The sequence below is a fragment of the Petaurus breviceps genome, unplaced genomic scaffold, assembly GCF_028583685.1.
Source record: "Petaurus breviceps papuanus isolate PSGF00001 unplaced genomic scaffold, PetGlider_PUasm1.0 229, whole genome shotgun sequence".
Taxonomy (NCBI): domain Eukaryota; kingdom Metazoa; phylum Chordata; class Mammalia; order Diprotodontia; family Petauridae; genus Petaurus; species Petaurus breviceps.
The window spans coordinates 19679662-19694037 of NW_027185903.1; the positions used below are offsets into that span (position 1 = coordinate 19679662).

At 40.6% G+C, this 14376-nt stretch overlaps 1 protein-coding gene across 1 annotated transcript in view; it reads left to right on the forward strand.

The window, feature by feature from the left end:
• The first annotated feature begins 472 nt into the window (after nucleotides 1–472).
• The window catches only part of CMYA5 (cardiomyopathy associated 5), a 126683-nt gene continuing 112779 nt past the window's right edge, over nucleotides 473–14376 (forward strand). Inside the window, exon 1 of the mRNA XM_069096326.1 lies at nucleotides 473–858. Within this exon, the coding sequence (XP_068952427.1) occupies nucleotides 716–858 (143 nt within the window). The 5' untranslated portion in view covers nucleotides 473–715. The remainder of the gene's footprint in view (nucleotides 859–14376) is intronic.

Below are 14376 nucleotides of genomic sequence, written 5' to 3' on the forward strand. Positions count from 1 at the left end.
GAGCATCCATCCCTTGGCATTCAAAGCAGAGGTTCCCAAGGGGAAAGAGCAGCCTTTGCTGGTGAGCCCGCTTACAGACTAGAGATTTGGGTGGTAGGGACCGTGGGGAGAGTGGAAAAGAGAGGGATCTAGCAACCCAAAGGACTTGACTGGGCCCTCCATCCATTTCTCCCACCCCACCCCAAACAGATGTAAAGCGTGCCCCATCCTACCCCGCCACGAGGTCTGAACTGGGAAGAAGGAATATTGGTTGAATAATCTAGTTCCTCACTGAGCTCTGAGTTTCGTCGTCCCAAATTCCCTTCCCCCAGCTCAGAAAGAACAGCTGATACCCCCTTGATCCCCGGGAGCCCGCCCGGGGTGTGGATTTCCAGGCATCCAGAGACTGCCAGGGCTTTGCCTAAAATGGAGCAGAGGGAGGGCTGGTCCGGAGGATTGGCAGTGGCAGTGAACGCGGGGAGAGAGCGAAGAAGCTGGAACTGCAGCGGCATCAGAAACTTGGGACTGTAACTTTGACGACTTCTATTTAAAGTACCTCTCTTCCCCCCCCGCCCCAACCCATCCCCACCCCCCAAGGCTCGGGAACCTGAGCCCGAGCGCAGGACGATTTGACAGACAGAAGAGCCCCAGCCGCAGGTCAGGAGGGCAGAGTTAGAGGGGGAACACCAAGTTAGTTGGGAAGGGAGCCTCTTAGCCCCAGCTAGAGGCCTGAGAGATGGAGAGCGCCCAGTACGACTCAGCTCCGACCTCCGAGAGCTACCTCGGCTCGGAGGAGGAGACAGAACTGGAGACAGAGGAGGAGTCCGAAGGCGAGGAAGAAACCACCGCAGAAACTGAGGAGGAGCTGGACAGCAGCAGGTAGTCTCTCCCCGCTCCGCCTTTCCTTCCTCCCCTTCTTTTCACATCTCTGCCTCTTCTTCCTTCCCTTTCTCCCCTTTCCCCCTCCTCCCTTTCTTCTTTCCCTCCTTTCCTTCCCTCTCAGTCTCTCTTCCTTTCTCTTTGCCCTCTTCCTCCCCCTCCTCCCCTTCTCTCCTCTCCCCTTCTTCACTGAGCGGGGGAGGGCGGGCGGTTCTTGCTAAGAAATTTAAGCGTTTCTTATGATAAATCAAAAGGCAGGCATCAGAGGAGAGGGCTAGAGATACTTGGAAAAAAGAACTGGCTTCCCAGTTCGCTTTTCTCCCCAAACACTTGGCTGGAGCCTTCACCTGGGACCCGCTTCCTATTTAAAGAGTTAGTAGCAGGTGCTGTTCCCTAGAATGATGGACAGCTCGGGCTGCTAAACAGTCTGAGGCCCTTCCACCTCCCCATCCCTTCTTTTTTCCTGGACTCTGGTGACTTGATGATCTTGTTTACTCGGAACATCTACTTGGGTGAATACTGGTTGCATGTCTCCTGCAATGTGCTAGAGCAATCAAAAGCTTAATGTGGCACAAGACTTTGGAACAACCTTGAACTTTCTTCCACCCTTGGGAGGGCTGAGAGGCAATGGATGTCTGCATTCAATTCTATATGACAAGTTTTTAGTGACCGAGTTAATAGAGACACTAGCACTGTGCTAGCTACTAGAATTTGTGTTATGCTTGTGCTTTGTGTCTTCAGTTTCTCTGGAAGAAGTTGGATTTGCTTTAGTTAAAGAAGATTGTCCACAGTTCCATTTAGCATAAGTCATAATATTCACACTGAAAGAAACCTCAGAGGCTATGCAGTCCAATTCCTTATTTTACAGCTGAGTAACTGATGTACCAATAAATTAAGGGTCACACTGGAGGTTTTGGAGGTAGGATTTGAGTGGTCTCCCCACTCTCCTCCATTTGTGGTCCCAAACACCAAAGCCTACCTTAGTGTAAATGTCACAATCTGGAACAATTTATTTTTCCCTGCAACCCCCACTTCCTTTTTTCTTTCTGGAAAGAAAACAGCAGCTCACATTTATCTGTTTTATTTATAAATTGCCTCCTATCAACTCCCTGACGTAATGTAGTTGAAACAGAACCATCCCTGTTTTACAAATGAGGGAAAAAAACTCAGAAAGGTGGAGACTGACAAAGTTGGGTATCTAGCCCAGTGATCTTCTGACTCCAAACCCCATTTCTCTTTCTGCTATACCTCTAAGACTAGATGATAAGGGCAAAGCAGTATTATCTGTATTTTTTCCTGTTTTTCTTTTAAAAATCACCTTTTTATCTTAATTCATAGGAGCTATTTGAATTTGCCTTGTATGCCTATTTAAAAAATTGTCTTTATAAATCTACCAGAGCTTAAGTACTTTGGCCTTGTCTGTTTTTAGTGTTAAGGGAAGGAAGCCTAAGCAAAGAGCTCATTACCTCACTCAGGTAGGCTCCTAGAAATCAACCAAGTTTTCATTTGCTGTTGCTTCTGCTTTACAAAGTGGAACAGATAAGCAGTAAATACAGGATGTATAGAAATTAAGAATAAGTGTCTTAGGTGACCCTTAGGTGACCTGGAAGGCTGGCAATTGGGGGAATCAGGAAAGACTTCTTGAAGGAGGTGACACAAGCTAAGCTTTGAAGGGAGACATTGTTTCCAAGAGACCAATGTAAGGAGTACATTCAAGGCATGGAAGAGATGGGTAAAAAGCAGGTAGGTAAGTCAGTTTGTCTGGAGGCTAGAATTTGTGAGAGAAAGTAATATTTAATTGACCTGAAAAAAATTGTGAGAGTTTAGATGCCAAACAGAGTAGTTTGTATTTTATCTTTAAAGCAATAGGAAGCCATTGACACTTCTTGAGCAGAGGAGTGATATGGTCAGACCTACTCTCTGGGAATATCAAATTGCAGATAAAATGGTCATTGCATTGGTAGAAGGATTTCCCACAGGGAGTTCCCTATATCAATGAAATCACAGATCCAGTCCCTACCCCAATTTATGTATCCACCAATATCAATCATAGCTCCTCCATGCCTGTCCTAGGCAGCTTTTGTCCAAGTCTTCCATTGGGTTGACCAAAGGGAGTTCACCCAATGTTCTGGGAGATTTGTTTATGTACTCTTGGCATTGAAAAGTTACCAGTGGGCTGTCTGTCCACTGGTTGTCCATATGACCAGCCCATATTCTTTATTGACCACACAGTCCTTTTATGGCATCCTTTCACCAAGTTCTTCATATCTTCTCTGATAAGTGTTAACTGCCTGCTCACTCCCACCCAACATGTACCTCTCATTGTCTTCTGAAGGCTACTCATTTACGACTCATTTATAGAGCAGACTACAACTGGCAGAAAATTTTTTTTTCATTACAACCTTAACTAGATAATGTAACTATGATTAATGCCTCCATTTTAGAGTCTTCTTTAATAATGATGATGGCATTAATAATAGCAATAGGGACTGGACTTGCAATTTTATTGGCATAGGGAGTTCCTGGTGAGGAAATTCATTTTACCAATGGAATTCAGTCCCTGCTCTGCAATTTGTACCTGACAGAGTTGCCTAGATTTGTGAAAGAAGTTACTTGCTCATGGTAATACAAGGCAAAACTTGAACTCGGATCTTTTTGGCTCTAAGGTGACCTTCTATGCTTCATAAAATAAGTCTGGCCAGGTCCCAGCTGGCAAGAGAGATGGAGGAATTGCCAGCGAGGCTCCTGACGATCTCTGACACTCGTTTCCAATTTTAGCCCCCAAGGGAGCTGCGAGGAAGGGCTACTAGTCTTCTTACTCTTTCTTTGCCTTCAGCTATAGCATGCACTGCCTTGGTCAAAGCTTGGATCAGCGCAGGGCTTTTGAAGCTCATCAGGTCTTGGTGCTGCTACTATTGCAGCTGATGGGATTCGGGGAGGGAGGAGGCTGGTCCATTTTACAAGACAGCAACTCAGCATTCTCCTCCCCCCCCCCCCCCCTCCCCAGCTCCTGTGGGTTTCTGACCTGGAGAGCCCTAGGATAAAAGAACCCATTAAGAAGATTAGCCTGGCAGAGGTTTCAAGTATTCATGAACTTGGGATCTCTGAGAGACTCTTCTAGCTCCCCAGGCATGATATCGTGAGGACCTTGACTAAGGCGGTAGCAATGGGAATAAATATAAGAAATAGTTTGTGGGGCAAAGACAAGGTCCAGATTATTGGCTATATTAGCCTGAGGGCACCCTAAGGGGGACACCACAAGGGTGGGGAAGGGTGATCATCCTAGGGTGAAGGGGAGGGTGGGAAATAAATCTCACCTTACTCTTCTTCAGCATTTTACCTTGAGCTAGCCCTACCTTGTGTATCTAAGTGTACCGAAGTTGCCCTAAAGATTATATTCAATTCAATTAGGCAAACATTTATTGTCTGCTCTTTGCCAGGATCTGTGACAGGTGATGAAAACAAGGACAAAACAGAACGGGTTTTTCCTGCCCTCAGGGAGCTTATGTTCTGCTGGACATTTTACCTTCTGGGACTGGGTTTTAGTCCCAGGAAGATTGAGTTAGGGTGTAGGGTCCTATCTTCTAAGGCATCTTCAAATTTATCCTTAGTAACACTTAGTTTACTTTTTACTCACCATTGAGGGAAGGAGGTCTTTGGTCCCAGTTCTTAATCTTAGTCATATTTAAAGGGGATTGAGAAGATAATAGAAAGGCTACATTTTTCCAGATTGATCAGCCCATGTATTTCAATGTGCATGCTAAAGATTAGTCCTTTCATGAAAGACTTAGACAAAAGTTTAAAAAAAGTTTCTTGTGTTAAATCTCATATGGTGTGTGTGTGTGTGAGTGAGTGAGTTACAAGATGTAAGTACATGTAACTTGTATGAAACAGGCTGTGTCAGAGTAAGAAAAGACCTTTGGAGAACTTTAGATCTGGTCAGATCATGACGCTGCTGTTCCTGGTAATGGTGAGGACAAGTCCAGAGCTCCTCTATCTTTTCTGAGTATTAGGTCCCTTTGGCAGGCTGGGAAAGCCTATGTAACCCTTCTCAGAATAGTATTCTTATATACATTAAATAAAATATATAGGATTACAAAGAAAGTCAATTATAATGAAATAAATTTATCAAAATAGTTTTTTAAAAAACCACAAAGTCATGAATTCCAGGTTAAGAACATCACAACCTAGTCTAACCTCATTTTAAAGTTTCAAAGAAAGGGTTAAATGATTTGACTAAGACTTTCTGGGCTAGAACTAATATCTTCTGACCCTTAACCCAGTGCCCTTTCCGATATATCAGGATGGATATGGACTGCACTTGAAAAACAAAACTGAAATTGGCTATTTTAACATAAATAATAAATAAGCTATAAATTGTAAATCATCTAGGAGAATAAAAAGTGATGATTGCAAAAAAAAAATCCTTTGGTGTCTAGGTGACAAAACAAATGATCTCTTGACCCTTTTAGTTGACATAGAGTAGACACGTATGTATGTGCAGATATATACATATGTAAATGTAGATATATGTTTATATGTGTGTATAAACATACATATATCTCTCAGATTTTTATTCTTTCTCAGAAATGAATTATATAATTGTTCCTTTTAAAAGAAATTAAGACTCACCTCCTTTCCAAAGAAAGGTGGTAGACTACAGATAACCAAGAAGTATTGTCTTGCCTATTAGCTTTGTTGTTATAAAGGGATCAGGTTGGGAGGAAGGTTATCCAGAAGAGATTGTAGTATGAAAATAAAACAACCAAAAGAATAAAATATTTAAAAATACATACATTGTTTAGCCTGCATTTTTGCCTTGATATAATTCAAATTATCTACTTGTGGGTAATAAGTATCCTTCAGTTTCTTTTTTATTATATTCTGCACACACAGATAGCTATCAAGAAATAAAAGCCTTTTCTTTCCAGCTTCTTTTAAAATTTTTAAAAATATATTTTATTCTTTCCCCAATTACATGTTCAAACATTTTTTGTTCTATTAGTCAATCTGATAAGTGTATACCTTGGAATAAGTGATACCTCAGAATTGTTTCCATTTGCATTTCTCTAATCAGTGATTTAGAGAAATTTTTCATAGCTTCTTTTAAAGAAAGGATCCTTTAAAACATTTTTGAGTGTCAGGATAATGTTATGGAAAGAGTATGAGATTTGGAGTCAAGGAGCCTGAATTCAAAGTCTGACTGTTATTTACTAGCTCTATGACCTTGAATAAATCATTTAAACTCATAGGTCTCAGTTTCCTTATCTGTAAAATGGTCTCTGAGGTCCCTTCAAACTCTCAATCTATGACCCTGTAGTCTATTGGAGCCAATTCTAATTTTCCTAATTCCTACATATGAAATTCTTTCCATAACAGGGGCTAGGCCATAGTCACCTCTTTCAAGTATGACTTTCTCAATGTCCATTTAAAATAAAATAATTACGGTTGGTTTGTCATATTATTTTTTCTTAGAAGTGACTTAAGCTTTTGACGAAATCATTGTAGGAAACAAGCCTTTTGGAAGTTGAAGGAAATGTGCTGAAATTTTATCTTATCAACATGAGACAGGCTCCATTTTCATGTATCTATTTATATAGTGCCTGTACACTGCAGGACTTATTCAGGTATTTTGAGAAAATGAGCCACTGTTTGGAGGTCATTGGACAAAGCTGATATTGCAAGGGGTGGCTATTCAAGATGCCAGACAAGGGGAGGAGAGAAGGAAGAAAAGGGAAGAACTTAGAGCCCCCAAACCAAAGTACTCAAGTATTGACTACCCAAGATTCCTGGTGCCCTGGGGACAGCTTTGTTTCAGCATGGTAAAAGCAAATAGTTTATTTTTCTGTTAGCATATGCAGTATTCATGGGATATTGATCAACTATGAAAGACCATAAAAAGTGATGTCTGTGTCTTGAATTGGGAATTTGGATTCTAGACTCAGAAATGTCTCCCTATCTTACCCACCATAGAACCCTATCTTACCCATCATTCCTTCCATGGAAGGAAGCTCAGAAATTAACTTATCCAGCCCTTCATTTTACAGATAAGGTCCAAAGAGGGAAAATGACTTGATTAAAGTCACACAGTTAATTAAATCACAGAACCAAGACAAAAGCAGAGTTTCTAGTTGCCAGTCTACTGCTCCACAAAAATCAAACTTAGTGAGAACCTAGGGTGTGGTGGGGTCACAAAGAGGAATGTAGTTTGTTAGAAGGAGAAAACATTTGAGGCTCATGGATTTGACCCTTAGAGGTCATCCAATCCTGTCCCTTCATTTTACAGATAAGGTAACTGAGGCCCAGAGAAGGGCCTCACCCTAATGGTGACAGAGTCAGCATTTGAATCCAGGTTCATTGATTTCAAGTCTAGTCCTCTTCCCATTTTTGGACAACTTGTTATCTGTTACTCCATCAGTGGTGATGGACTTCGGAGTTATTACTTGTGAATAAAAACACTCCCGGTTCCTAATGCTTAAGTCATTTTAATTCAATCAGGCAAATATTTATTGAGTACCCGTCTTGTCTGTAAGGCACCATGTTGTTGTTCAGTTGTTTCTGACTCTTTGTGACCCCATTTGGGATTTTCTTGGCAGATCCTAGAGTGGTTTGCCATTTTCTTCATTTTATAGGCAAGGAAACTGAAGGCAACAGGGTTAAGTGACTTGCCCAGGGCCACATGGCTAAGAAGTTTCTGAGGTCAGATTTCAGGCCCAACACTTTATCTATTGTGCCACCTCAATGCTCTTAGCCAGTTGCTAAATGTGCCTTGGCATCTGATGGTTTTCCTAGGAACTTTGGATGCACTTTGAATTTCAGAGGGGACTGTGATAAGTCTGGAGGGATTCCTCAATTAAAATCTCTGGGGTCAACATTCCCACTTTCTGTGACTTGTCAGAGGGAAAATATTCCAGTTATTCAAGAGGCCTTTATCGCTCCTCCACTAGCCAGATCACAGGCAGTAATGCCTGGTCTTAAAAGTCACAGATAGGTCAGAAAGGATCAGAATCAGCTTTGTCTAAAGACTCTGAGAAGGCCGTGAATTATGGCTACCAAAGTAGCTTCAGTTCTGCATCTTAATCAGATAAAGTGTGAGGATTAATTCATTCTATTTTTCACACTACCAAACTCTAAATGCTAAAAGCCTTCAGAATGTGGATCACTTGGCCTCCTTGAGTTTAACACTGAATAAGCTTGGAAATGTTCATGTGTTTAATCAGTTTGTAGTATGCCGTATGCAGATTTGCCCCATTTTAAGAGAACCCAGCATATGCAAAATCAGACTTACAAAGCAGATAAATAATTTTCATTATGAAATAATTTCATAAGGGAAATATCTGCCACAATATTCCTTAATCAGCTCACCTAAAATAATTTTAAAATTGCATTTGATTTCTTAAATCTAAAAATTAAAAACAAATGTATTGCGCATAGAAACAGTAGATTTGCCTGCTTTTAAGATGCCAGCGGTGTGACCCTGGGCAAGTCACTTAACCCTGTTTGCCTTAGTTTTCTCATCTGTAAAATGAGCTAGAGAGGGAAATGGCAAACCACTCCAGTAACTTTGTCAAGAAAATCCCAGATGGGGTCACAAAGAGTCAGATGTGACTGAAACATTTGAGCAAGAGAAGCCACCATATGCAAATTCAGACATACAAAACAGATAAATAATTTTGGTTACAAAATAATTTCCTAAGGAAAATTCACTACAATATTCCTTAATCAGTTCACCTAGAATATTTAAAATACATATTTTATTAAATTAAAAACAAATTCATTGTGCCATAGATCCTGGGATCAAGTCCTACTCTGTTACTTAACTACCTGTGTGACTTTGGGCAAATCATTGGGACTTAACCTCTTCATCTGTAAAATAGGGGATTAGATTAGATGGCCCACTCATGAGGCTCTTTCTAGATCTAAAGCAATGATCCTATGCTGATTGATTGTCTGATGAATGAAAAACCCTGAGAGATTGAATTTCTGGGAAATTAATGATCAACTTGTTAATTAGTCTAGTTAATAATCAATAAATCCATGGTTAGTGGTCTCTCTTGGCAACCAAAGACAAAAGACATGAGAGCCTGAAAACTTTAGATAATCCTTGAAAGGGAATTCCTCTTCAACTGAAAATCAGCACTGATTGGCGGACATCTAATGAGGAGGTGGGCTAGAAGTCTTCAGCTCCTCGTGCTGGCAACACGGCTGGATCAGGAGACAGCTTTCTCCAGCAGTCTGGACAGAGGAGCCGTCTCCATCCAGGTCACTCTGGTTGATTTTCTCCTTCCTGAGCTAGGTCATCCTCTTTCCCTTGGGGTAAAAATTCACCTGGATTGGATTATTCTACGTATTTACACTCGGAGTAGAAGTCAGGTTTCCTAGTTGGGTGGGGTCCCACCCCAAACTGAAGAGCTTGTACTTTGAGGGTGAAGACAATCTCATCAGTTATGTCTTTTGGAGACTGACTTTTTTTTACAAGGACTGGACCTTAGGTGAGGAAATCAAGAAGAAAGCCTGAATCCCAAATTAACAATTGGTAATTAATAGAGTAGCAAAATAATAATTTTTCTCAATTGCATAAAGTGAGACATATCTATAGAGGGTTAATTTTCAGAGGGCAGATGTTATGTGTTAACTCAAGTTAATAGTCCTTTCATCTACCAACATTGTCTATATGTGCTGTGCCTCATGTTGTAGGAATTATATTAACATCCTTCCCTAGCTTCCTTCAAGGCTCAGGTCCAGTGCTCTCTTCCCTCCAGAGGAAGTCCTTTTTTGATCCATGTAGTTGTTAGGGCCTTTCTCCCTCAATGAGAGGGATTCTTAATGTGGGGTGAAATAGATTTTTAAAAAACTGATGACTTTAAAACATGTATAATTGGTTTCCTCTGTAATACTATGTATTTTATTTTATTCATTTAAAAATATTATTCTGAGAAGGGGTCCATGGTCTTCACCAGGCTGGCAGGTGGGTCTGTGGCACATAACCACTTTGGGATGCTCTTGGGCAGGGTTGATTGGGCAGGGTGAACTAAGATCTCCTTAGACAGTAATCAACTTTGGAATGTGGGCCTGGTTCTCTCCTCCTCTTTTCAGCCCCAGGGTTCATGACCTTCCCTCCAATCATGCCTCACCAAGAATGAATCATCTTTAAAAAAAAAAAAAGCAACGGGACTATGAGAAGAGGGAATTTGCCTAAGGTACCAAATTTGCCGAAGGTACTACTTTTTCACTAGCCTCATTCTACTGCCTAAATCTCCTTATTCATGACGCAAAGGTAAGGTAAATGGTCATAACTCATGTGACTAATCTTTCTCTGCTGTTAAGGAGCTTATAAGAATTAGTCATAAAACACTCACAAAAATCTCTTCCATATAATTTAAACCCCCAGTCAGAGATTCAGGGAAGTTTCTCTTCCTGCTGCCTCAACAATCCAGAAAGAGAGTCTTTTCTCTCTCTCTCCGTCTCTCTTGGTCTCTGTCTCTCTGTTGTAGCCCAATGTTCAAAATTATGAACATACACAAATCACAAAGAAGTTTTTTTTCAATCATAGTTTTATTTTAAAAGAAGGACAACTTTGAAGGTAATACCAAAATCAAGAACTATGAAAAACTTCAAGGATATAAGAAGCTTGGAGTAAATATCTATCATCTCCAGGAAGAGGGGGTGGGAAGGAGAGTTAAGTATTTTACGCTCTTTTCTCAAGTCTCAGCTTCAGCTGTCCCAGCCATACCCTTCTCAGGGTTTGAATAGGAGGGGGCCACAAGATGGGAAACAGCTCAGGTTGCCTTGATAACCCCAAGTCTTGGTATCCTTTCAAAAAGCCCACTGGAATATCTTTTTCTCTGTTTTTCTATTTGCCAATTTATACTGCAATAAAAATTGTCCAAGGGTTTATTACTGCCAATCATAATTACCAATATCTAGAAGCATGGAAAAACTGGTTTGTTATATGCTCAGAGCATAGACACTGTATACAAAAAACCAGTGAACCCTGAGCAACAGTTTCAGGGGCCTTATAGAGGTTTCAGTTACATAGGTAGGATGGACAGAATGACATTTTACAGAAGGCAGAAGGGGAAATTAATGGTGTACACATCAAAGAACAGGTAGTAGAAGGGGAAAATCTATTACAGGTTAAAACAGTATGCTAGTCAATAAACAGAGGAGATAACTGGAATTTGAAAACTTACCATTAACACTAGAGATGTAGTGACCTACTATGTGATCTATTCATCTTTTTTTTTTCTTTTTGGAGGGGGAAGGTAGGGCAATTGGGGTTAAATGACTTGCCCAAGGTCACATGGCTAGTTTTATCTGAGGCAGGATTTGAACTCAGGTCCTCCTGACTCCAGGGCTGGTGCTCTATTCACTGAGCCACCTAGCTACCCCCAGTGACCTACTTATCTTAAGTAAATGGTGGTAAGAAAGTGAAGCCAATGGGGTGGCTAGGTGTCACAGTGAATAGAGCACCGGCCCTGGAGTCAGGAGGACCTGAGTTCAACTCTGGCCTCACACACTTAACACAAAAACTAGCCCTGTGACCTTGAGCAAGTCACTTAATCCCAATTGCCCTCTAAAAAGCAAAAAAAAAAAAAAAGTGAAGCAAAAAATTCTCTTATCGTAACACCTTGATTTCTCCCTTTTCCAAATTCTCCCCTATTTCCCTTCTAGATAAGAGGAGATTACATTACAATTCCAGAAGTCCATGCAGCTAGGCTCTGGAAGCCTTCTCTCTGCCTACAGAGAGGTTGGTATGTCTCCAAGTCTAGTTACATAAATATTATTTTACCCTCAGTAGAATATAAGCTCTTTGAAGGTAGGGATGGTTTTCTGTTTTTGTGTCCCTAGGACCTAGCACACACAGTTTCTGGCACATGATAGGTACTTTATCAGACTATGTCCTGAAAAAATCCCTCTGTACAGGGGTTGTGAATTGGGATCCCTGGGGAGATTCTGTGTTTGTAAAGCAAAATAGGGTTTTTAGGTCTTTTTTTTTATATCAGTGACAGCAATATGGCATAACAGAAAAATCCCTGGTTCTTCAGTCAGAGGCTGTTATTCAGTTATTTCAGTTGTGTGTGAGCCTTTGTGACCCCATTCTGGCTTTTTCTAGGCAAAGATACTGAAGTGGTTGCCATTTTACAGAGGCAAACAGGGGTAAGTGACTTGCCCAGGGTCACATAGCTAGTAATTGTCTGAGATTGTATTTTAACTCACAAAGATAAGTTTTTCTGATTCTAGACCCTAAGTTCTATCCATTATGCCACCTAGTCACCCCCAAAGTGTGTAAATTATATTGTTAAGTCATTTTTCAATGATGTCCAACTCTCTATGACCCCATTTGAGGTTTTCTAGGTAAAGATACAGGAGTGGTTTGCTATTTTCTTCTTCAGATCATTTTACAGATGGGGAAACAAATGTCTGAGACCAGATTTGAATACATGAAGATGAATCTTCCCATTTCTAAGCCCAGTGCCCAGTCAGAGGACTTGGGTTCAAATTCTGTTTCAGATGCTTATTACCTGTGTGAACTTGCACAAATTGCTTAAGCTTCATGGGTTTCAGAGTTGCCATCTACTAGGTGAGAGATTTGCACCTGCTTACCTCTTGAGGGCCCTTTGAGCTGTAGAGTTATCATCCCAAATGGGGCACTGATTATTGCTGAAGGTTCTAGCCTGAGTGCAACCAAGGTTAGACTTTGTGTTAAAAATGAAGTATCTGGGGCAGCTAGGTGGTGCATTGAATAGAGCACTGGCCCTAAAGTCAGGAGGACCTGAGTTCGAATTCAGCCTCAGACACCACACACACACACACACACACAAAACTAGCCATATGACCTTGGGCAAGTCACTTAACCCCAACTGCCCTCCAAAAATAAAAATAAAAATGAAGTGTCCTGGGGCAGCTAGGTGATGCAGTGGACTTGGAGTCTGGAGGAGCCAAGTTCAAATCCAGCTTCAGACACTTATTAGTTGTGTGACCCTGGGCAAGTCCCTTAACCCCAATTGCCTCCAGAAAAAGAAAAAGTAAAAAAACTACACATCTTGGTCAAGAACTGTTGAAGCTGTACTTGGGGGAAGGGACAAGCTAGGATAGGAGATTGGACACCTGACAATCACAAGAAAAAGATGAATATGCAGTGTCCAACCCTCCTCCTTTGGCATGAGCTAAGATTCTATAAGTTTGTAGTATCAGAGTTTTATCCTTCCCTGAACTGCAACAGTGCAGGGATCTGCTGATTTATATCAAAAATTATTCTAATACAGTTTGGAGAGTATAGAAATAGATATTAAATCCTTTATTTTGCCCCCTTTTGTCCATCCCCAGTATATTTCAAATGCCCTAGAATAGCATTGATGGGTTCTCTTGATATATTTCAAACACCAAATTGTTATTTGGTCAAAATAATTTCATAAACTCTGGTCTAGCACCTTTGGCGGGGTGCATTGAATTAAAAATTAAAATTAAATTAATTACATAAATAATACATTAAAAATTTAAACAAAATCAATTAATTGGAAAATGAACTCTGTAATACATCATAAACTCTGTAAAAGTTGTCTCATGACCCTGTCTGTGATATGTGATAATTAAAGTGCAATCTAAGTTTTAAAATGGGTATTGAGTAGTTATGAAACATTGTCCCCCAAATATCTGTTAAACCTGACTTCCCAATATTAATTTGCGAAATGCAAATAATTTTCACTGAGCCAAAGCCCGTTTACAGTTAAAGCAGAACCAATTAGCAGTTAACGTCTGTTATTTTTACAAAAAGTAGAAATAAAAACATTTTTAGTTGGTAAAAAAAAAAGAAAGAAGAAAGAAATAGATTAAGTCATTTGCCTTCAGCTGTTTGGCAAGAGCCAATACCATTTTTGCCTTGTTTTGATTTGGAATAAACCTTTTAGAGAGGCTGCTCTGGAATGTCATCCTAACTGCCAAATTCAGATATATTAAAAATCATAACTCCTTAATTTCCCTATAAAATCCAACAGTCTTCTGGTGTGATTTATGTAATTGAATTCAAATACATTCAAATGTACCACAGAAATCAACCTGGCCTTGTCATTTTAAGGCACTGTTCCATCTCCCAGGCCTCAAACCTGGATGTCCTTCTAAAACCACAAGCTCCATATTTTGTCATCTCTCCTACTCTCTCACGCTAAATTAACTCTTTTTTATCAGGGCCTCTACTTATCTGTTATACTCCCTTTACAGCCCTTCAAACACATGCCCACTTCTGCCTGATCACTAGCTCTTGTCTGGTTTCAGTCTTTCTTTCCCTGACTTCTCTGCCTCCTAACACATTCAGGCCCCCTCAATGTGCTTCTTTTAGAAACCTTTCCTCAACCTTGAGGCTTTCGGAAGCTACTGTCCTCTCTCTGTCTCTCTGCTTTCACTGCCACATTTCTGGAGAGAACAGTCTGTACTTTCTGACTCAGTTTTCTCACAACTTACTCACTATTCCTCCTTCCTTCCTTCCTTCCTTCCTTCCTTCCTTCCTTCCTTCCTTCC